The 24089-nt window shown below is 40.7% G+C and overlaps 1 protein-coding gene across 4 annotated transcripts in view; it reads right to left on the bottom strand.

Moving 5' to 3' along the window:
- LOC307219696 (uncharacterized protein C8orf34 homolog) overlaps positions 1-24089 on the bottom strand; it is an 85777-nt gene that overhangs the window by 48433 nt on the left and 13255 nt on the right. For all 4 annotated transcript variants that reach the window (XR_013840514.1, XR_013840515.1, XM_079983106.1 and 1 more), the window contains exons 2-7: positions 17712-17859; positions 15712-15843; positions 13580-13708; positions 7650-7678; positions 6126-6295; positions 4104-4270 (exon numbers count right to left, since the gene is read on the bottom strand). Coding sequence is in view for 2 of the 4 variants with exons in the window: in XM_079983106.1 (XP_079839232.1) it covers positions 4104-4270; positions 6126-6295; positions 7650-7678; positions 13580-13708; positions 15712-15843; positions 17712-17859 (775 nt within the window). In the remaining 2 variants the exon portion in view is untranslated. The remainder of the gene's footprint in view (positions 1-4103; positions 4271-6125; positions 6296-7649; positions 7679-13579; positions 13709-15711; positions 15844-17711; positions 17860-24089) is intronic.

Here is a 24089-nt window from a genome sequence, read left to right as displayed (position 1 = left end):
GCTGTGGAACCCGCCTGCTCCAGCCAAGTCTCAGCTGTGGCCCAAGGAAGCAGAGGATGAACCCTCTGCAAATCCACCCCACCAAGGCTGCTTGCCACAAAATGATGGAAGCACTGACTGAGACAAATGTCAGAAGCAAGGACAAGTAGACAGAGGAAAAGATAAGCTGAGGAGAATGAAGGAAATGACATTACAAAATGTACATGCTCCCTAGTGCCAAGTGGGGTTGAAAAGTTGTTGAAACAAACAGGCTAATTGAGCACCCAAGTGCCTTTGACTGCAGACAGGCTTGGACTGGAGGGCAGGATGACGCCTCCCCCTGGAAAACAGGTGAAAGGTGTTCTGGGAACTTCCTGTCAGATCCAGTGGGAGGAGTCGTCTCTGTGACCAACTGTACACCATTGACAACAGGCATGCTGCCAATGTGAATTATCTCAGTAAAACTTCACTGTAACAGAACTGGACTACTCGGAATTCAATCTAATTCAAGAATGCGAAGGGCATTTTTAATCCAATTTGTATTCTGGAAAATGGGCTCCATTTGTTTTCAGGGATTAGTCCCAAATGCAACTTTCATTTGAAATAGGGCTTACTTTAGAAATGTAAATATATCAGAACCAACTACAGCCAAAACTCCCATTAAGGTAACTGAAAACTCTGTTTCCAGCATTATTATAGAGTCTGCCTTACTAAAACAGTGATCCTCAAAGTGCTACACTGGCACAAGCCCCATTCATTTCTATAAAGCTTCTGCTTCAGTGAGAATTTTCAGAAGTGGCAGCAGACTGCCTTCTGTGATTTATAGCTGCCAGGTCTTAACCATTCACTGTGGAATTAGAGAAACATCTGCGGTGTGTTGAACTTGGGGGAAATGAGGATATTTTCTGTTCTGTTCAGTGGAAATTTACTCTTTGTTGCCACACTCCAATAGAGAGGACAGCATCTGGATTTTAAACCACCTGGGCAAGCACCATGTTACCTCTGGGCTCCATATTATGCACAGCACCTAGCATTGTTGGTACATGATAAATCAATGTGGTGATACATTTGGAGCAATTAAGAGCAGGCTTCTTGCGACAATCATAACATGAAAGCTGGCCTTACATTCAGATGGGAATGGCAACACTAAAAGATAGGGCATGATAGAAGAGATGCAAGGAGTGGGTTAGTGGGTAGGAAGAACAGGTAGCAAAATGTCCAGAATAGACAAGGTGGTGATGGTGTGGCAAAGGATATATGGGCATAATGGGTTTTGATTAGGAATTTTAAGAGACTTAATCCAGACATATGGAACAGAATGGCAGAAAACACATGTGAAAGTCAGAAATAAAGGTGGCCAACAACAGATGAGTATGAACAAAGAACAGATAGCTTTTTGGTATAGGACTTGCTGCTGTCCTTTCTGGAGGGTGGGGTGGGGGAGAGGAGGGGAGGGGAGGGTCATAGAGCCCACAGCTGTCCTCAGGGGGGCAGTGGGATCAGGTTGAGATAGCTGGTGCTTCTCTGGTCAGATACTGTTCTATCTCCAGCTTCCCCTTTTTGGGGGGAGGTGTGGGACAAGCAATGCATTACTACCTAACAGACATAACTAGAAAATATTAGACTTGCACACCGTGCCATTCTGACTTGAGGCTGGCAATATTCCTGTGCTTTTAACAGGTGCTTATAGCAGAAATCCAGAAGGGGAAACCTTTGCATGAGATCTGGAATAGATCTGGAATTTTAGCCCCCCACCCTTCCCCGCTGCCTTTTTTGTATGTTGTGATGGAAATAGTCTGATCCTAGGCACACAACAACTCAGCTTATAGTCATTCATGAATAGTAATAATAAGCAGAGTCTTGTTACCTTTAACCATATTTTGCTAAAAATACAGATTTTCAGTAGTGAACGCCAGTTCTAATAATCTAATTTAAATACTGAGTTTGCTAGTTCAACATTCATATTCACGTGAACTCCTGAATATCTGATTATGTTGCAGCTTTACAACTCCCTCTTCCCTCGGGCCACTTGCTCTTGAATATAATAGGCTGTTTTTTTTTTCCTAATTAGGCTTATCTCTGTGGATTTTGTGCCAGAATAAGCCAAATTGCTAATGTGCGGCAAAATCCTATACAATTTCGCTTAGAAGTAAGTCCTTCTGTTCTGTGATCTGTGGGATTTACTTCTAGATAAATGCTCGCAAGACTGCAACCTTACAGCACAACTCTGTACACATTTGCCAGAAGTAAAGCCCACTGAGTTCAAGAAGCTCACCTTTTTTAAAAGTGTATGTAGGATAACAGCCTTAACCTCTTTTTATGTATCCTTTCTACACTAGAGTACAGAACACTTATTAAGTTGGAGGAACTGGACATGGAGGAATCAATGAAGTGATCAATCTCTCAAAAGGCCAGTGATTCTGATTACAGCTTACTTGGTTAACCGTAAAATTGTATTCTGTATAAACACAAACCATTCATTTAATCCTGTCATTCCTTCAGTAACTTCAGTTTAGTTCTCTCCTCACCCACTCCTACCTTTCCCCCCTCTCTTTAGAACAACCTTTGTGAGGTAGGGATAGACTGAGAGAGACTGACTAACCCAACGTCACCCAGTGGATTTAAATGGCTGAATGACAACTTGAATACAGGCCTGCCCAATTCTAGTCTAACACTCTAAAAATCTAACCACTGTGGAATACAGGCTCCAAAAACAGTATATGAGAAGGGGGAAAGGCCTTAAAAAAATAATTAAAGACTTCAGTTTGTGGTCTAAACTAGCAGCTTCTACATTACACAGAAAAAAGGACTTAACAGATGTCTCACATTAAATCTGGCATCAATGTGCCACAAATACAGCAATTACTAAAATTCATTATAATGTGCTAATTAAAACCATGGCATAAATAACCTTGAATATATCTTCTGAACATATTTAAAATGCACACTTTAACTAAATAAACTAAATAAAAGAGGGGATAGTGAGAAACCCAAACTATTGTTTTAAAGGAATATTACCAATACTTAAAAAAAAGAACAGCATTCAAGAAATGGGAAGGTGCCATAGCTCAGTGACAAAGCACATGTGTTTGGAGGCAGATGGACCAGATTCAATTGTCAACCATCTCTAAATAAAAAGGATAAGGTAGGAGGTGATGCAAGAGACATCTACTGAGACTTTGGAAAGTTGCTGCAAATCAGAGAAGATTGGCAGTCTTCAACGTTTTCAGGTTCAGGACCCACTTTTAATTCAAATATGCATTTGGATCTTTCTTAATCTATTAACATATATCTGCATGATGCTAGTGCTCCTGTTGTGACCCACCTTGGATCAGGCCATGACTCACTAGTGGTCTCAACTAGTGTAGCAGACAATACTGGGATAGAAAAACAATAAGTCTTAGTATAATGCAATTTCTTGCCCTTCTAAAAGATTCTTCAGCTACGACTACATACGTTGTTCACTAACTTGTATAATCTAATGTTATTAAAAAATTATGCGAGACATTCCAGTTAAACTGTATAAATGAAACCACAGGGGGAGAAATGCACATTAATTTAACCAAATACATATTGTTATAATATTGCCTTTAGGAAGACTAACAGAGCACCATATTCTTTTAGCAGCAGCCAAGGCTAGGCAAGCAGCTGACAGCGTGGAAACAAATCATTTGAACGAGTAAGGGAAGGGCTAAAATTAGTGCGACATTGTAGGAAAATGGGTGACTTCCTAATGATGGAAGGCAGCACAGTTAGTAACGACGGAGGTGAAAGAAGGCTCTGGATTCTTTTTTGGGTTACTTTGCTTAAGTCTATCCTTTTGGCCCATATATTTATTTGAAACAGCCCCAACATTTAAAAAATGAATGTTATGACATCATCTAAAGAGCCTGAGGGCAATAATTTCCTGTCTTGTTTTTCGGGATTTTTCCAAGAACACAAAGCATGTAGTCATGTCCCCATATGTGATACAGCCTTACGAAGAAAGTCATAAGGTGACACTGGATTTTGCGCAATAGGTGTCAATCATTATACTACAGGAGGGGCAGAGTAAATGCAGCAATGCAGCAACGGCAAAACCACATTTGAACTTGCTCCGTGAGTGAATTAAGCTTTTAAATTACCCAGCAGTTCCATAGCATCATCTTCATTGTCAATATCTTCTTCTGTTACTGATGGAGCTGTGCTTTGTACAGAATCAAACGAATCCTGGGAGAGCATGGCAGCGAGTAGCTTCTTATGTTGCTGCTGCTGATGTTTCAGTCCTTTAGTCTTTGGTTCCATCTTTAAACTAGAAGAAAAAGAATTGCCTCTTTGATTTGTCAGTCTCTCCATGAGAGCACCTAGGGGTGCCCACTGACAGCTCGGGAGAATTCATAATTTTATCTTACTAAAACAATTTACCGTGGCCAACATAAGATAATACATATGAAGGAGCTGAATTGCAGGTAGGCTGCTATGTCCACATAGCTGGGAACCACAAACATAATTCCAATCCATAATTTAATATTTATTCCATAAGTTCATATTATTATTAAAGGTAAAGGTACCCCTGCCCGTACGGGCCAGTCTTGACAGACTCTGGGGTTGTGCGCCCATCTCACTTAAGAGGCCAGGGGCCAGCGCTGTCCGGAGACACTTCCGGGTCATGTGGCCAGCGTGACATCGCTGCTCTGGCCAGAGCCAGAGCCAGAGCCGCAAACGGAAACGCCGTTTACCTTCCCGGTGGTAAGCGGTCCCTATTTATCTACTTGCACCCGGAGGTGCTTTCGAACTGCTAGGTTGGCAGGCGCTGGGACCGAGCAGCGGGAGCGCACCCCGCCGCAGGGATTCGAACCGCTGACCTTTCGATCGGCAAGCCCTAGACGCTGAGGCTTTAACCCACAGCGCCACCTGCGTCCCCATATTATTATTAATTATTATTATTATGCCACCCATCTGACTGGGTTGCCCCAGACACTCTGGGCAGCTTCTCCAAATGTTCTTGAACTACAGCTCCCATCGTTCCCAACCCCTGGCTAGGAATGATAGGAGTTGTAGTCCAATAACATATGGGGACTCAAGGTTGAGAAAGGCTGATTTAAAGTGTTTCAAGAATGCAAACCCATGTTAGCAGATAAAATAGAAAAAGTAAAACATTGCTAGGAATAATAGCTTCAGTCTATTTCATTCTTGCATCATCTCACAACTCTTCTTTAAGAAACTATTTGTGGTCATATATTCATTTTGCCCTAAATATAGTCTTAGGAGGCCAGCTATTTACTACTCATCCCCAGAACCCAATAACTGCACCTTCAGCAGATACCACTATGCTAATACCAAGTTTCAGCCACATTCAAACCATAGCAAATGACAACCCACTGAGGCAGAGAAGGTTCAGCACATCCAAATTGTTGTACACAGTATTCCTAAGGAGTTAATAAAATGAACATTCATATTTTTCACTACAGCTGTGTCTTCAACAGCCCTTCAGCTCCCACTCCTGACAAACCACCAAATTGCCTTTTAAGCTCCCAATAATGTACTGTTAAAATTGATGTAAAACCATTCTCCATCTCACTTAACATTTAAAATGATCTGACAATGTTAATAAATTAGCCCTTTATTAGTACTTGAAAGAAAGATTGTTTGCAAGTAGTAGAGTTACTAAACTCAAGGCTAAATAATTAAGTTGAATTAAATAACCATCTAATCAGATGGTATTATATGTTGGAATCATGTAAACACTGCAATTAATTAATACTTTAATAATTAATTAAATTGAATTAACTCCTGGAAACAGATCTGTTACTCTGAGATGACATGCATTTAATCAGTTGCTATACAAAGACACCTGTGCAGGTCTAAAGAGGTACCTGATTTGAACTATATGTAGATAATATTGCTATCTTAGTTCTTCTATAGAATTCCAAACAAAATACATAAAGTGAAATATTTTACTGACTAATTTTAGTGCATGTGGCAAACTGCCTTACATAGAGCTCATTATAAAACGTTTTATTGACCCTCATGCAACCCGCCATTTCATGCAGCTGCTAGTCTAAGTTATGTATCTAGAGAGGCTAAACTCAGGTTGTTGTATTAAGATAACCAATAAGGGGACAATTTTAGATGTTCGAGTTTTCGGTAAGAGCAGCAAAGTTTACCTTCCTCCAGGACTGCTGCTATCTTCGCTATCCCATTGTTCCATTTTGCTTCTTGGTATTGGAGGCTGTAGCATTTCGGCAGCCAATGGGTCTGCATCGTTCTCTTCACGGCCAACCCATTCTCCAACAACACGGGGCCGTAAAAGGGGAGCATTAAAGGCTGCTGTGTCCTAGATAGGGAAAATGATACTTTAGCTGCTTTTTTATTTTCATTCTCTCCCTGGAACATTTATATAATGCTTTCATCTCTTAATGATACACATCAAGCTCAACAAATACAATGGAGGAAAAATAGTTTAAAACTATAAAAAATCGTCAGTAGGCACTGAAAGTTCAACAGCAAGGGAGACTGTCTGATCTTAGCTGAAATATTAAATGCAAGCTTAGAATAATAGAGTTACACTGGACTCTTCTAATGCCCCTGGAAGAAAGAAAAGATTGTCTATGACGTTATATATATATATATATATATATATATATATATATATGTATGTATGCGCGCATCACTAGATATCTGCTTTCATACCAAAGCATTTTATGTTTATAGAACTGATTTTGTTTGAATATATTTAAAATGAAATTTCAAAATATGTGCAAATGTTTTCTTACTAATGCAGTGTTCAAAACTCCCATTGTTCTAGGCACATTTTGCGACAGGGAATTTCATTAGCGCAAGCAGTTTCTGAGCTCTGGGCACAGTACTGCACGTAAGATTTCAGATTAAAACTGCAGAGTGAAGGGAAAGGAGGATCTTTTTCTGCTTCCCCACTTCAATCTACTCTCTGAAGACTGGAGAAGAGAGCTTCTTGAGAATATTAGGGGGGAGGGCAGGGGAAGGACTAGAGCATGTGAAAAATGAACATAATATTTTAGCGGCAGTTCATTCATTTTCAGCTTTGTATTCTTGTTAATAAAAAAGTGTGCCTAGACATTCCATTGTTGCGCCCGTAACCTAGTTTAAGGTGCCATTTAGCTCCTAGCTTTCATATCTCAGTTTCTAACACTGCACTAATGGTATGCATGCCTTATCATATCTGTTCCAGATAGTTGTTATTTGTGTTTTTTGTATTTGTGTGCCTCCATTGCTTCAATGTAGACACTCAGAGGCACACACAGAACTTGTATCATTTAACGAGACTGAAATATACCCAGAGTCGCAAAGTGATTTCATGCTCTTTATTCAGCTCATAGTGGTGAGGAGGAATGAATCAAAGTCCCCTCAAGGTATCTGCTTTATATACATTATTTACACAATGGGCTGCACATGATTGGCTAATTCCGGAATTCTACTGTAAGCCAATCAGGTTGTGGATTCACTTCTATCTGGAGCATGATTGGGTAGTTCCTGCCAACCAATCATACTGCTGCATTGTTCTAGGACCAATCAGACTGCTGCATTCTGAATCCTATTGTTCTAGGACCAATCAGGCTGCTGCCTTTTGGATCCTATTGTTCTAGGGCCAATCAGACTGCTGCAGTTTGGATCCTATTCAACCCAGTACATAACAGAGACCGAGCCCTTACCTTATCAATCTCATCAGAAATGGCAATGCCTACAAATAAAAGAACACAGTTGTAACGTATTTTAAAAGCAAATTAATAAACCAGTCTACTATTTTATTGCATATCTCATGCCTTCTGTGTAAAACTAAGGAGCTGTGGTAAGGGTTTTTTTTTGGGGGGGGGATATTTTAAGAAGATAAACAATCATGCAAAAGTGTTTCCCCACTTTTTTTTTTTTGCTGCTGTTTTATTTCAGGAAGATAATGGGTTACAAGTTAAAGCTGCTGCCCCCCTTGAATGTTCCTCAGAGAGAAAGAGAGATAATGCAGGAAGCAAGACTCTCCAGAGCTCCCCTGAATGTTCTTCAAGTCACCCCAGAGTGCAATGGCACACTGGTTGAAAACCAATGGCATTTAACATTACATGTGTGAGCCTCAGGGCTTACATGCCCTCCCTTCCCTTTGTTACGATATAGAAGCAATGCAGCTGCAAACTGCTAGCTTGAAAGCAAAACATAATGGGAATGTTGGGACTGCCCGTGGGAAACAGAGGGAAAGTCAATTCACAGTGCGAAGCACCGGAATTAGCTCAGAGTGTAATATGAGCTCTTCCGTTTATTCCTGTCCAGGAAGTGCAGGAAATGTTTGCCACTAGACTGCTGGAGTTTGAAGAGAGCAGTCATGTTTTTTGTAACGCTGCAAAGACAGAAATAAAGGCATGTAAATACGTTTCTGTCTATCTCTTTCCCCTGCCAGGGGGCAGGAAAGAGGGGGGGTGTTCTTCTCACGTTTGAGAAGAATCGCCTATCGAGACCTAGCCTGGATCTTGCTGGGGAATGCAGCCAGGGAGGTCAACAGGGAATCATGCCGGGTGCCTGGGAGAGTTGCCAGTTTCTCCTGATAAAGGCTTGATTTCCGACACCCTTCCCTTGTCATGATCACAAGACTGAGATTTGAAGCTTTTGCTTATGATTTCTAACCTCATTTACTCATTATGTCTGAACCTGAACAATCTATCTAGTCTCAACTATGGTTTATGGGAACGAGCTTACAATCCTGTCTTGTTTTTCTAAACCAAGGGTTGTCAACCTGGTCCCTACTGCCCACTAGTGGGCATTTCAGGATTCTAGGTGGGCAGTAGGGGGTTCTATGGCACAAGCTGAATCCTCCTTCCATCGAGCACTGGTGGGCGGTAAGGAAATTTTACAATCAAGAAAGATGCATTAGTGGGCAATCGGTATAAAAAGGTTGACTACCCCTACTCTAAACCATGGTTAACCACTAGCCACAGCTCTCAGCTTGGACCAAAACAACAACTGCAGTTAGTTGAAAATGGAAGAAAGAGCTTCCAATCTTCTCCACATGGTGCCACCAGAGGAGAGGGGAAGAGGGTGGGTATAAACTCAAGGTTTATCCAGGTACATTCTTGTAGTGCAAACCTCACAGCAGTTACCTTTCTTCCCTTAATGGAAACTTCAGCTAGATAAAAAGTCCTTATGGGATCAAAATAACACAGTTGGATCCAGCCTAACATCTTTCCTCTAAACACTAAAAATGCATGCATAGTATCAATATGGTATAAGTTTGTTAAACACACTAGACAAATGTCGGATTCCTATTTTCTTAAAAGTTTTTCAAAACTGCCAATACACTGACCATTTTTTTCAGTCTATACGACTTCCTTTTATTGACTTTTGTGTGGAAAAAAAGCATAACGTACTGCAGAGTACAGTAATTAACATTTTATGAACACATCGATGTGTGTGTGGAAATACTAGCCATTAATGGATTTTTTCCCACTCTCCCGTTACAAAGTACATATATATCGAACAAAATACACTTTGCTTCCAGCAGATAATCTGTTTTTAATCCTGTAGAGATTAATTTAGGAATGAAAGTACATCCCGGCATCTCTAGCTGTGTGGGTGTCTGCAGAAGCTAGAAAACAGAAGCACGCTCCAAATACTTAATTTAGCTCACTCTTCACTTAGACAGCTGCTCGCTACAGCCACGAAGAGAGACAAAACCACCCTACTGAATCTTGGTTTGGTACGTCTACAAATATGATGTACCCCTTGAATTTTAAACTTTGCATTTCCCCCCTCCCTGAAAATACAATTATATTCAACACACTATCTAAACCATCAGTAATGATAGTGAATAGCAACAGACCCCAGACATATCCATTTCTTCTTTTTCTAATACTGAAACCCTGAGTTTTTACGCATGCACAAGAGAGGTATCAGCAAGCTCAGCAAAGCCTCAAGGTTTGCTGAAATACAAAACATTATGGTGAAAAATATCTGAGTGACATTTTTTAAAAAAAACCCACACAGAACAGTTCAATGGCCATAAAATACTTGGTGGTCTGCATGCCAGTTGGTTTAACATGCCTGGTGATCATGAAATGCTGACTGTGTAATAGGAGAAAATTTATTTAAGGAATTTATATACCACGCTTTACACCATATGTCTCAAAGTGGCTTACAAAAACAAAATTCAATAAATTGTTAGGACAGCATTCATGGTACAAAGACCTGCTTAAAAAAAACTGCTTTAACCTGATGTCTGAAACTTAGCAGGGACACGGTGCCTGCCTTGAGTTCTAATGTGAGGGAATTCCATAAAGTTGGGCCCATTACACTGAAGGCATTGAATAATGCTTCTGGTCCATAGGGTCCAGAGAGCTCCTCCATCTGATCTCATGGAATGGAGTGTCCTAGTATGGGGCACAGCTGACTGAAACTCTGAACAGAAGCACACTACACTAAAAGGTTTTGTGGCAGGTCCTACTTGTGCCAATTATTATATTTATCCCTTTCTAATTTGACATGGAATCAGGACTTACAACTAGTTTACTCCTTTGTGGCATCCCTCCTGACAAAATAAAAATCTTATTCCTTCATATCAATTGGATGCATGTGATGTCATCACTGAAAGGACCTCAAGTGGCAATTTTAGCTCTTGTGGTTCATAAACTGAATCTCTGGAATTCAAGACTATTCAACAGATAATAATTCCCTATTCTTTTTTATAGGCTTATTTTACAGTTCCCATCCACTCATATAAAAGCTTGTAGGTCAGATCCACATCATTGTCTGACCAAGAAAGTAGAATAACCACAGAGCCTTTATTTCTTAGTCCTTGATCTTTTACTTGACTCCCAGACAGCTATTTCTTTCAAATAAGTGCAGGAAGAGTGTGCTACCACAATTTTAATGTAACCCAGGTGATTTCTAATCACAGTGGTGGAAAAGAAGGCACTGTTGCCTTTACTGGTTTCCTTTCAGATATCTCAATTAAACAAATTCTGTTGGTGTTTATTGCACTTTAAACAAGAAGTCTATGGCAATGCATTTTTCTGAATTGCCAGCAGATGGCCTTTCTAAAGATCCCATGCTTTTAACAGCTGAATTAAATGCCTTTAACTGTTGAATTAAACATGTTGGTTTTGATACACCACAGCTGGTGCATCTTTCAGAGCGAGTTTAGCTTTTGTGAGTAAAACTGAACCATGCTCATTCTGTTTAGTACAGTTGCATTGACTTTAGAATTGGTTTACTCTACAGCCAAATAACAGCAGCATTTACCCAGTTTCTAGAACAGGTCAGTTGGTCATGTCCTTGGAAAAACATATCTGGACAATATAGAGCAATCTATCTTTAATGGAAATGCAGGAAGATATAGTGAAGCAGCTCTTTAAGAATGGAGCACAGTCTTCATTACCTCTACTGAGATATCTCAGTATCTCCACACTACTGAGTAAAAGGAAACTGCTTTATAAGTAGAAACCCAAAGCAGTACAGTGGTGCCCCGCAAGACGAACGCCTCGCAAGACGGAAAACCCGCTAGACGAAAGGGTTTTCCGTTTTGGAGGTGCTTCGCAAAACGAATTTCCCTATGGGCTTGCTTCGCAAGACGAAAATGTCTTGCGAGTTCCTGCGGGTTTCCCCCCCTTTTTTCCCCCTTTTCCTAAGCCGCTAAGCCGCTTATCAGCTGATCCGCTGATAAGCCGCTTAACAGCTGATCGCTAAAAGCCGCTAAACCGCTAATAGCGCTAATCCGCTAAGCTGTCAATGGGCTTGCTTCGCAAGACGAAAAAACCGCTATACGAAGAGCCTCACGGAACGGATTTATTTCGTCTTGCGAGGCACCACTGTACTTGGCACAAGGACAAATTTGGACACAGTTCACCTTCTAACAATGTAAAGCTTCCTCCTAGTACAGTATTTGAAAGGGACAATAGCGACACAAATCAATACAAATTTAGGAATTCATATATCACTATGGAATTTAGGGTTCATTGTGTATGTGCATGCATAAGCACATATATAAATGCCATAAATAAATAAATGTGTGGATAGCTGTCACTAATTATTAATATTATAAACTTTATGGTAATGACAGCTGCAAGGAGGACTAATGGGTATTACAGGAAGACACCAAAGAACAGTAAAATGATATGGGAAATTATAATACCTGTACTCTAAATATTGACATTGATCTTATGTTTGTTACATGACCTTTCTTTGCCATGGTAATAGAACACTGGCATAGAGGCTGGGAGTGGGGTCTTAGAAAGAGTTGGCTTACGTACCAATTCACACCCATCATCCATTTCCACCCCTCCAATGGACTATTCTGTCACCATATGTCGGAATATACCGTATTTTTCGCTGCGTGGAGCTAAAGAAGCCATAGCCCCGTGCAGCCTCTCCCTGCCGGAGGAGTTGTGCACGGCTATGGCACAAGCCAAGGCAGCGAGCAGGATGGATCCCGCTCGCTGCTTTGGCTTCCTCTTTAGCTCCGTGCAATCTCTCCCTGCCGGGAGAGGCTGCGTGGAGCTAAATAAGCCATAGCCCTGTGCAGCCTCTCCCTGCCGGAGGGGTTGCGCACGGCTATGGCACATGCTTGCATTTGCTCCATAGGACGCACACACACATTTCCCCTCAATTTTTGGAGGGGAAAAACTGCGTCCAATACACAAAAAATACGGTACTCCACAACAGTGGCAAATATCCAAGATCCACTGGCACAGGCACTGGTTTGTGTCCTAGCCAGTGGGAATGGGGCAAAAGAATGAACAAAAGAAAACAGATCTCAGGTAAGCATGTTTTTTTCTTTCCAAATAAATGTGCTTAGGATCCGGGTGTCGATCTCAGGCAACACTTTAATTTCGTTCATTATGTAATGGACAAAACAAATTGCATTATTTGATCAAAAATGGTATCACTTAGCAAACGCAACACAGATTAGAAATTTTTTTTAATAGCTTGCCTTAAAATGTACAGAAATTGTATATTAAAATGTCAGTCACAGAAATTTACACTGAAGGCATACACTTGTGAAATTGACAGAGCGATGAACATAAAGAAGGGAAATTCTAAAGAATCTGTTGGCTTACTATATTTCAATTACAGTGTACTATAGGGCCGCTCAAGGGTGGGTAACCAACCATTCAGTAAGTCATATTAACTATTTCTGAAAAAATATGCAAACATGGAAAACTGAATTACATTTTTCTGAGATAGGTTCAGGAAGTGATTGCCAAGAATTCAGCTGGGTACTATAATCATAAAAATGTGCATTTTATTATCAAATGAAAAGGCATGTAATTGTTTCCTGAAACCGAAATACAAAGCTCTTAGTGCGCTGCATTTTCTGGCATCTGTTCAGGTTTTCAATTTTTAGAAATGAATAAAAGCAAGCAATATAGCTTTGAACATTTTCAACTGTGCTTCAGATAGTGCATAAGCAACACTTACTCAAACTTAATCCTGCCCTACAGGCACCATAAACTATATTTTAAATGAGTTTTTGAAGATTTGGTTTGAAGAATCTGGGATCATAGGCAAATTGCCTTTAGTAGTTATTCCTAATCTGTGCTCTTGCAACTAAGACCAGCCACGTGCCTTTTCAGCACGCACATAACATCAGCATTAATCAACTTACTTCGAGAAAGATTCTCCAGGGCTTTACCCAGCTTCTTACTTTCTTGAAGAATATGGTTTAATTCATCAAAATCATGATGCTCTGATTTTGTCCTCCAGTCCCATTTGGGGTGTTCTGCTGATCTTGGCACTAAAGTAAAATGAAGCATATTTTTCTTATTTCATATTAGAAAAATTGATAATAATGAGCCTGCACGGAATACACAACTTTCCCAATGCTACCAAAGTCTTCCCCAAACTTGCTTCATCAGGATTTTAATTATCACACTGCTTTATTTCTATCAAAACGGATTTTGCAGTCATCGGTTTTACCTACAGTGCCCTGGTAACAACAGAATGTGATCATCTAGTGTCACTCTCAAGGGACCCACGCTCAGGAAACCGAGTCAATGTTAGCACAGAGAAAAGTAGTGGAAGGCCTGTTGCTAGGGTTGGGCCCTTTCAATGCCTCTCCAGACCTTAAGATGCTTTTGGCAGTGGGCAGCAGTGTCGCTTTTGAACGTAAGCAATACTAAATTCCTATCTGGCCTACCTTGCCATGGATGGTGGCCATCATTGGCAATGTGCCAAGGACTTCTGCAAGTCTTGCAGTGGCTCTGAGTGGTGGCTCCTTTCACAAGATTTGGGACTTCTTAAATTACTCCAGTGGTGAAGAAAGAAATAGCGTTTTTCTGCAGCTCCCTTTCCAGCCCAGTGGTAGGGGAGAGGGAGAATCAGCCTTCATACAACATTTTAATTATATATTTCCCCCTCCCTCCACGAAGGTCCCCATACATACATACAAAAAAAATAATCCCCCATTAAGAATACCAGTTTCATTGTCTACGTCTGCCATCACTATACTGTAGTAATTTCTTATGGGAGATAAGAATAAGAATTAGGGTAATTCCTTAGTAATACTTTCGACCTTCACTGGCTTTATAGTCACCATTTATTTGAAATCACAATTTCCATTTAAAATCAGAATAGAAGCTAGCTAAAACCCCTGTCTTATTACTTGAATTATTATTATCTCCTAATACCCAGCATGCAAAGCAAGTAACTATAGTGCACTAGATTTGTCATGGTTTATGCATAATGTTATTTTAGATTTCCCCCTCATTTCATAACAAAAATGCTCTCAATTTATAACAAAAATGTACTTGCTCATGTTATCCCTTTTTGATTCCCTCCCCTCAAATATTTAAATAGTCATTCGGTAACTCCTATTCCCCCCCAAAAAAATTATGTTGGCATTCATTACACTAAAATGGCAAATGAGCACATTTGTGTTATATGGTGGAGTCGGAAGATACGTAAAGGGAGAAAAATGTCAGTGTTGTCAAGAATCTAAGCTGATGGTTTAATCTTAATTTAACTGCAGCCAAACAAATATGTCATGCTCCTAGTTACCTCAAAATAGGTACAGAATGAGGAATGTGTGGATGCATAGCAAATGCACAAATGAATCATGTAAGGTGTACTGCAGTGTTACAAGTGTAAAAAGGTAAGGTAAAGGTAAAGGACCCCTGGACAGTTAAGTCCAGTCAAAGGTGACTATGGGGTTGCAGCGTTCAATTAGCTTTGAGGCCAAGGGAGACAGTGTTGTCCACAGACAGCTTTCCGGGTCATGTGGCCAACATTACTAAACCGCTTCTGGCGCAACGGAACACCGTGATGGAAGCCAGAGTACTGGGTATTTGGAATCTATGCAATGAAAGGAATAACCTTTTGCCACCCATACAGTAAATCCTGTACTACTGTTACAAACAATTACAAATTTATCTAGCGGCTGTAGAGTAATATTTCCTCCTAAATATTTAAAACTGAATATTTTATCATGCTCATTATTTTCCCTTCTCAAATATACATATTTGTCCAACCATAAATTGTTTCTACACAAGACGCCATCATGCAGGAAACAAATGAAATAAAACTGAATATGACACTTATAATGTTTTAAAACAAATTATGTGCATATGATATCATAATATTATGACAAGCAACCCACATTTGAAATAAGAGTTTTTCATATTGACACATTTAAACTTAAAAGTGCAATCCCTGGTTTGGGTCATATTTCATTTCTTAAGAATCACAAGGTAAACATTTGAAGAAATCATTCATTATTAAATATGCTATACATTTGCTTACAAGATTTGGACTCTGGTGACGGGGGCGAAATGTTGGATACTGCAAGGTCACTCTTTGATTTCTTAGGCTTCTTTGCATTTGTCTGCCAGGGTTTATCATAGCTTCTGAAATCTCTTCTTGTTCCTTTATTTTCTGTTGGGGGAAGAAATAAGATTGTATTTGCTTAGTAGGTGTTGTTTTTTTTTTTTAAGACAGATATGTAAAATATACCTTGATAAAAACAAACTCATTCAAAATAAGGTATACTGTAAAATATGCATGTAGACTGTGGCTCGGTTCACTTGTGACAAAATGTGTGCACTTCCAGAAAGGAGACTGTGGCCACTTTATTCCTCCTCTGGTCAGCCATGTACAGCACTGCAAAGGAAACGCATTAACATTTTGATATATATTTTTTCATTGCAAAGTAGCTACAGGAGGCTGTCTGACCAGTCAGAGCAACAACAAAGGAGGGTGCTTCGTAACATCTTCCCTCTTTTCCAAAATCACCATTCCAAAGGTGTATTTCATTTTATAGGGGAAAAGACAAGGGTCCCATATCTTTTCACCCAACATACACATAAACCACTTAGGGGGAGGCGGACAAAGGCTTCACCATCATACACCCATTCCACCACTTAAACTAACAGCTTCCTGTAAAAGAAGATTAGGTGAGAGAAGCAGGAGACTGAGGGTGCTTCCAAACAACTTGCTCATTGACCATTCATCCAGATTTGTTTACAGGGAGGTTAGATGATGATGCATCAAACAAGGGTTAGCCCATAATTTCCATGGCATTTCCCCATCTTTCTTTATTGGAAGAAGTCCAATGTTTTGCGGAAGCAGGTTTGTTGCACAGGACCTCCTGATCAACAATAATTGCGCAGCCTGAATTTGCCAGTGTGTGACTGAATCCCACCTAAAAATAGCGAGTCTGGAAGCACCCTGGAGTTGGAATGGTGGGAAGTGTCATAGTGAGTAGCAGGTGGGAGGAGTTAGTAGAGAAGGACAGGAAGAAGAGGTAAAGGGCCGTTGGTTAAGACAGTTGGTGGTGAAAAGGAGAGTATGATGTGTCAAGTGAATTTATTAGGTAGCAATAAAATTCCCTACTCTTTATTGACCGTATGTTCCTGGTTGTTATGATCCCTAAATAAATACAATACCTAGCTGTTCAAATATTTGATATGTTCTGATCCAGCTATATTTCAAAGTAAAATGTCTCACTCCACATTCTTGCCTTCATTTGCACAGTCAAGCAAATTTAAGAAGAGTCCTACCACTCAGTAAGTGGTAGCAGTGTTTACCTGTGATCCGTTTATGATGAGTCTGTATCCAAGGGACAAGCTGGGCTACCAGACAGCTAGTTACCCTGGCTTACCCAGTGATTTCTAGGGGCCAGAGCTCTAGGGATGTCACAATCCCACAGCTGCTTTTCAGTAAAAAGCAAAACATCAGGCACTGTTCATGAAACTACTGCATACCTAATTTGGTTCTGAACGAAGATTAAATTTTACAGTTGGGAGGATTAGGAATTTCTGACATCCTAGAATCTCGTCAACAATGCACTATATAAATAAAATATCATTACAGAATAATAATAAATAATAACATGTACTGTACAAATGTTCAGCAGTGTTAAGATAGGAAAACATGGATACAAAGCCTAACTTAACAAAAAGCTTACAATGTGACCTGGGCACAATCAGTCATGCACAACCAAATCTACTTCCAAAGATTATTGTGACGAGAATATGGGATAACCCCAGGCACGAGCATGAGTTCCCCAGGCATTAAATAAAAAAATAAAAATAAAAATATGAGCATTGTTGTACAACAGTCTTCCCCAGCCTGGTGCTGCTGGATTACCATTTCCATCGCTGACCTCTGATCATTGCCTATGCTGACCGGGACTAATGAGAATTGCAGTCCGAAACATCCAGAGGGCACCAGGTTGGGTGTGGAATGACTGTTGGTTGGTACTTACTGAGAATTCCCTAACATACAATTATTTTTCTACATACCTGAAGTTTCACTTTCTGCCCAGAGAGCAGCAGATCCAGACAGTGTCCTCTGAAGCTGACTACGATTTCCCTGTTTGGACTGGAGGTGGTCAATGAGAAATGGGATAGGATGCTCAGGAGTCTCTGTTATCAGCTTGGTCATCAGTTCCTTAAAAATCATAAAACCAAAGAAGTATTTTAAAAAATCACCTTGTAATGGTAGGAGATTAAAATATAATTAATAGCGCACATTAATCAAAGCCTATTTTAGAGGAGCTTGTCAGTGGTATCCATGCAAGTCTGTTCTCTGAGTTCCCCCAACCTTCTAGATTGCCTCTTTAAGGCTGGTTTATGGGAATGGGTTAGAACCTCAGAAATAAGGAGCTCACCTACAGCTGTCTCCCGTTAAGGCTTCAAGGCCAGTGTCACAAGGTAATTGGGTGGAAGAGGTGAACGCCAATGGTCTAAGTTCCCATAAAACCTGGATTGTTGGGAGCTCTCGCCAGGCAGCGGTCAGCGTCTATTTGGGCTTTTGACAGCATCTTGTTCCATTGCTCAGCCTATTGAGATTCAAGTGTAAGCTTTTACATTAATTAGCTGGATAAGTTAGTGTTTGTTGTTTTCTTATCTTCTGAGCTGTTTTAATCTGTGTTATTATTTGGAGTTTTTCACTCTTGTAGAGTTTTGTTTTAGTAAAGTCTGTGTATGATTTTATGAAATTTGCTCTGATCTAAGTTCCTGAACCCTTTAATTTTGACAATGCTTCTTGGAGCGAGGGTCATCCATCACAGGGGCCAAGGAGTTAGGAGAGGGGGAGTTCTGTTGCTTAGGTGTAAGTTCTTGCACAAACAGGATGATTTAGTTGGAGACAACCCATTGGTTTTGCATGTGTTTAATATGATCTACTTTACTTTGGACCAAACTACATATTACAAACAGCATCTTTGCGGGTAAAAGGCAGTTGTGAGGATACTGGGTGAGGTCCTGATCTGGACCCAAAGTGTGATACAAGACTACACAGTTCTTTCAAAAGGTGAGAAGACTTTAAAAACCCAAACATGACTAATGTAATGCACGGTTTGGCCCTTAGCCTGCTATCCTTTATGCAATTACCTCAGAGTAAGCCCCACTGAACTCAGAGGAATTTAGAAACAACTTAACATAGGATTGCACCTAGGCAATATATCCCCTGGATCTTGCAGAGTGTTGTGATTATAAACATATGAACATGAAGTTTAAAGTCAAGTTTAAAGTTTCCTTCCACAAGGCAAATACTACTTCTTTGATGGCCCATTCTTATAAATCTCTGAACTACAGATCCTACACATACAGATTTTTGTGTGCACAGAGTTAAACAAAAGTTTGTACCACAGCCAATAAATTAATCGCACAATTTTGATCATCTGGAAACTGCTGCACTGGATTCAGCAGCTCAGGTGGTAGGACTGATGATAATTTACAAGACAGTTTAATATACAGCAATATGAGCCCAAATAATCAGGGGAATGGCGTGGGCTGATTTTGTGGGCTTTAGATGACAGGCATGTGCGGGTGCAAGATAAATGGCAACAGGAGTGTGTTCATTAATCTTTGCCACCTTCATTGTGTGCAAACGAGGAAATAAGAACCAGTGTGATTGCCGTATTGATCTGTAGGCTAACTAGTAACTCATTTACTATTCCTCTCAAGTTTTTATTTTCTATTGCAAGTTGGAAATAAAGCCAGTGCTTACAATCTTTTCTTTAAAAGCATGCAATATTTTTCCAGTCACTTTCTAAAGTTACAAAATGTATTTTTTCTCTCACTTTCCACAACCCAGTTATGTTGTCTTCTTTCCCGCCCACCTCCAAAATTCTGAGTCCTTTTCCTTATGCAAATGTACACTGATAGCACATGATAAAGAATAATAAAGTGGATTACAAATATTTAAAAGTACACATTGAAATGTTGGTATTCCACTAAAATAAAATAAAAATAACCATTTCACTTAGTTGCAGTAAACAGAGATGTGGAGAGAGTTACCAATTGTCATCTGGCTCCTTCTCTCTTCCTGAGCTGTCATCCATCTATTAGGAGCCATTCTGCCTGTCTGTAGCAGAGGGAGAAGTGGTCCCACATCGGTTCAGATGACTAGCTGCCTTTGAGTTCTTTTACTCCATCACAACTAGTCATTATAATAATATACAAGAAGTGGGGCCATGCCCCACTTATGTCTATTAGAGTGTAAGCCTATGGGCAAGGACTGCCTCTTTTTTAGCCTCTGTTCGGCAACTAGAAAATTCTAGGTACTTCACAAATTAACTAAAATAATATATATTTCAACCATGAAATAGACATGTTCTCCCTCCCCCCCCCTCAAAAAAACCCCCAGTATTTAAATGCATTAAGACAAATTAAGCTACTGGATTTCTTAATTCCATAATTCCACCATAGTGTATAAAAACACTTGATGTGGTTTTACATTGAAAAGTGGGATATAGAATGTGTAAGATAAATCTAATATATATATACACACACACTTTACTGTGGTACTTCAGGTTAAGAACTTAATTCGTTCTGGAGGTCTGTTCTTAACCTGAAACAGTTCTTAACCTGAGGTACCACTTTAGCTAATGGGGCCTCCCGCTATCTGTTATTGTTTACTTTGAGAGCTTAGCGTTACCTTGGGGGGGGGGTAGACAAATCCCATGTCTCTAACAACTTTATGAACTTTCACAATGTTGTGGGATATACAGAAGGGGCAATGACTGTCATATTAGCAATCAATACTACCATGTAACATCTCCTTGGAATGGATCCCCCAAGCCTCCATTGCTGGGACTTCTCTGTGATGCTACACTCTCCCAACAACCACCTTAACATAGCAGTTCAATGTTCGATTACCATTCAGTTGGTTAATGTACCCTTGAATTTGCATTAAAATTTTACAAAGGTAGTTATATAACTTCCTTCATCTGAGACAGAAAAAAATATCTACAAATGAAATAACTAACTGGATATCTTTCAGACTCAATGTACAAAATGTTCAGGGTAATCTTTTTGCCCTCTATCAGAAACAACCTGGCAGCTTCGCTGTACCTGCCCTCATTAAAGCAGGAAGGATTCGCTTCTGAATTCTTTACTTGCCAATTTATTACTCTGAATAGCAACGTAATCTTCATCAACACTCCTTCTCCCTTGATTTTCCTCATTGGTGTCATTCACATATTTGATTTTTCTTTTCTCAAAACCACCACCCACGTGCTTTTTAAGGGTACTGCATTATTCTACAAATTGGTTTCTGAGTTACTGTACCTCCTTTTACTTCTTTCATAAATGTGATATTTTTCAGTACTCTAATCTTGCCTCTTTTGAATGTTTTTCTTTTCCAACATCCATACCTAACTGTGGCACTATTAAGAAACCTACTAAATTCATACCTGCTCACAAAGGCTTTACCTTTGCAAAGGACCTCTTTGCTTACAGGCTATTGAAATAGAGTTCAATATTTCTTTTACAGTAGGCAATGTAGCTATAAAACGGTCTACCTCCAGCCCCTTTACCATTCCTTTTATTGTTTTTCAGGTAAGCAGATGCAATGATAGAGTGCAGTCTCAGCATTCACACATTTCTCCAGCCTAGGAAGCAGACTAGTTTGCTGTGGATGCTCAGTTTGTGTGCTCTCTCCATCTCTCTCTCACACACAGCAAGAAGAGAGGGGAAAATTATCTCAGACTGGGGCAGCCACAGCACACCAGTATGTTTCTCTGATGAAGAACATAGCAATGTGTTATGGTTGCTGCCTCTCCAGTCTGACCTTCTTTCTCTTATAAAAGAGAAACAAAGAGGACTTGGGCTGAGGGTGATCAAATGCTTCTTTCCTTCTTGCTTTAAGAGAAGGGCATTTGTAAAGGTCTCTGCCAGTTCCGATTTCCAGAAGGCAGTGAGCTAGCGCCACTACAGCAGAAGTACAGCAGAGCATATCATGCCACTAGTGGCAGTTGCCAGTTCCATTTCAGAAGTTGTAAACATGTGATCAATCTTTATTCCCCACTCACATCTAAGATTTCAGGGTTTTCTCTCCTCCATAATTAAATCTGTAGGACAATCGTATGGCAGGTTCTTGGAATGAATCCATGAAAATATGGGTTCCAGATAGCTGCTGTTTCTAGATCATTTTCAAGGCTAGCCCTACATTGAGCACATATGGTAACCAAGGTAGGAAGTGTGCAAAACTGTGGCCAACCTATCTCGTTTCAGGAATGGTCATAGCTGGCAAACCAACCACAGCTGGAAATAGGCACTCCTAGCGACCAAGGTCACATGTACCTCAAGTGACGAAGTTGCGTCCAGGAGCACTACTACACTACTATGTATCTGTTATTTCAAGTCAAGTACAACTTGCTCTAGGTAAAGGTAAAGGTACCCCTGCCCGTACGGGCCAGTCTTGACAGACTCTGGGGTTGTGCGCCCATCTCACTTAAGAGGCCAGGGGCCAGCGCTGTCCGGAGACACTTCCGGGTCATGTGGCCAGCGTGACATCGCTGCTCTGGCGAGCCAGAGCCGCACACGGAAACGCCGTTTACCTTCCCGCTGGTAAGCGGTCCCTATTTATCTACTTGCACCCGGAGGTGCTTTCGAACTGCTAGGTTGGCAGGCGCTGGGACCGAGCAGCGGGAGCGCACCCCGCCGCAGGGATTCGAACCGCCGACCTTTCGATCGGCAAGTCCTAGGCGCTGAGGCTTTAACCCACAGCGCCACCTGCGTCCCTACAACTTGCTCTAGAACAGGCCAATTGCCCCAATTGCCAGACATGAGAACTGTCCATCAAGAGAGCTTCATTCTTGTCAGGATTCAGCTCCAGTCTACTGGCTTCCATACAACCCATTACCACTTCAAGGCACTGGTTGAACAAGAGCACAGCTTCATCAGCTTCAGATGGTATATAGAATGGTAAAACTGAGCTTCACCAGCAAAATGGTACTGAGCTCCAAATCTCCTGATAACTGCATACAGCGCCATAGATTGCTTCATATACGATAGATGTTGAGTAGCGCTGGAGACAACATGGGACAAGACCCCACAGCAAAACTGTCATGTGGCCAGGCAGAAGTCTTTGTGGTGTTCTCTGGAGGTAGCCTATAGCTAGAAGCAGAACCAATGTATCACTGAACTCCAACCCCCAACACTCTAACAGGATACCATGCTTATCAAAAGCATGGTATCCTTATCAGTATCAAAAGGCACTGAAATATCAAGAAGAATCAACAGGATTGCACACCCCATGTCTCTCTCCCAATAGAACTCATCAATCAGCATGTCTCAATACCAAAATCAGGCCAAAAGCCAGACTGTAATGATTCAAGACCATCTGTTTCATCTAAGTACTTCTGCAATTGCAAAGCTATCACACTCTTTGTAATAGCATTGCACCAAAAGGGGGCATTAGCAATTGGCTGGTAAGTCTTTAAATCAAGATGTATCTACCTTCTCCTGCATTGAGGCATTCTCCAGCCCCCTATATCTTTACAAAGTCAGGAATGACAGATTGAGAGCATGTAGAGCAGTTGACCAACTCCCTACAAGTATCTTCACTTTACCCTCAAGCCACAGTAAGTGAAACTGATCCCAGAGAACATGACCAGATGGCTTTCTAGACATCTCATCAGAGACTATATTAATAGTAGTGTCAAGGTCAGAGCAAAGCCAAGCAACGTTATCCTTGAAATGCCTTGCAGATGTGTTGTAGTAGGCTTCGGAGGGTTCTGCTGTTGTTGGCTGTGATCCAGAACTTACTAGCTTCTTTACCACTCTGAAAAGCTCTGCCAGATGCAAGTACTGCCGCCGCCACCACATTGTGCTCTTATTTGTGTTTTATCACCCTCACTGTGAGACTTCTGCCATTTGAGCTTGAGCCATCATCCAACTTGTTTCACTGTTCGAAGCTCACTGGAAAACCAAGGCATACCTTGGGCTGTGCAGTGCAAGAAAGAGCACATAGGGGCAATGGTGGCCCTGGACATGCCCATCTCACCATTTTATAGTGGGATCAGAGCTTCAGTGGGAATATCAGACATGCCAACCAGTAAGTATTCAGGGATGAACCATCCCTACAGTCACCATCAAACCTCGTCCGGAAGTGATCTATCCATGTATTCATCTATCCAGTGATCTATCCTCATCCGGAAGTGATCTATCCAGTGTTACAATCGCACACACCCAACTACGGAACCACACCCAATCCACTCTGGGAAAGAATCAGAACAGGAATGTAACCTGCAGCATGTGTTGGGCTAGTGATGTACGAAAACAGCTACATGATTCTCATTGCAGGCACAAAGTCCCAATTTGATCCTATCAAGAAAGCCTCGGAATATATGTCCTACAATAAAATCACTTCACTTAGGGAGTTCTCCTATA

The sequence above is a fragment of the Podarcis cretensis genome, assembly GCF_951804945.1.
Source record: "Podarcis cretensis genome assembly, chromosome: 7".
NCBI lineage: Eukaryota > Metazoa > Chordata > Lepidosauria > Squamata > Lacertidae > Podarcis > Podarcis cretensis.
The sequence above is the reverse complement of the archived record's forward strand: the minus strand, read 5'-3'. Positions and strand labels throughout refer to the sequence as shown.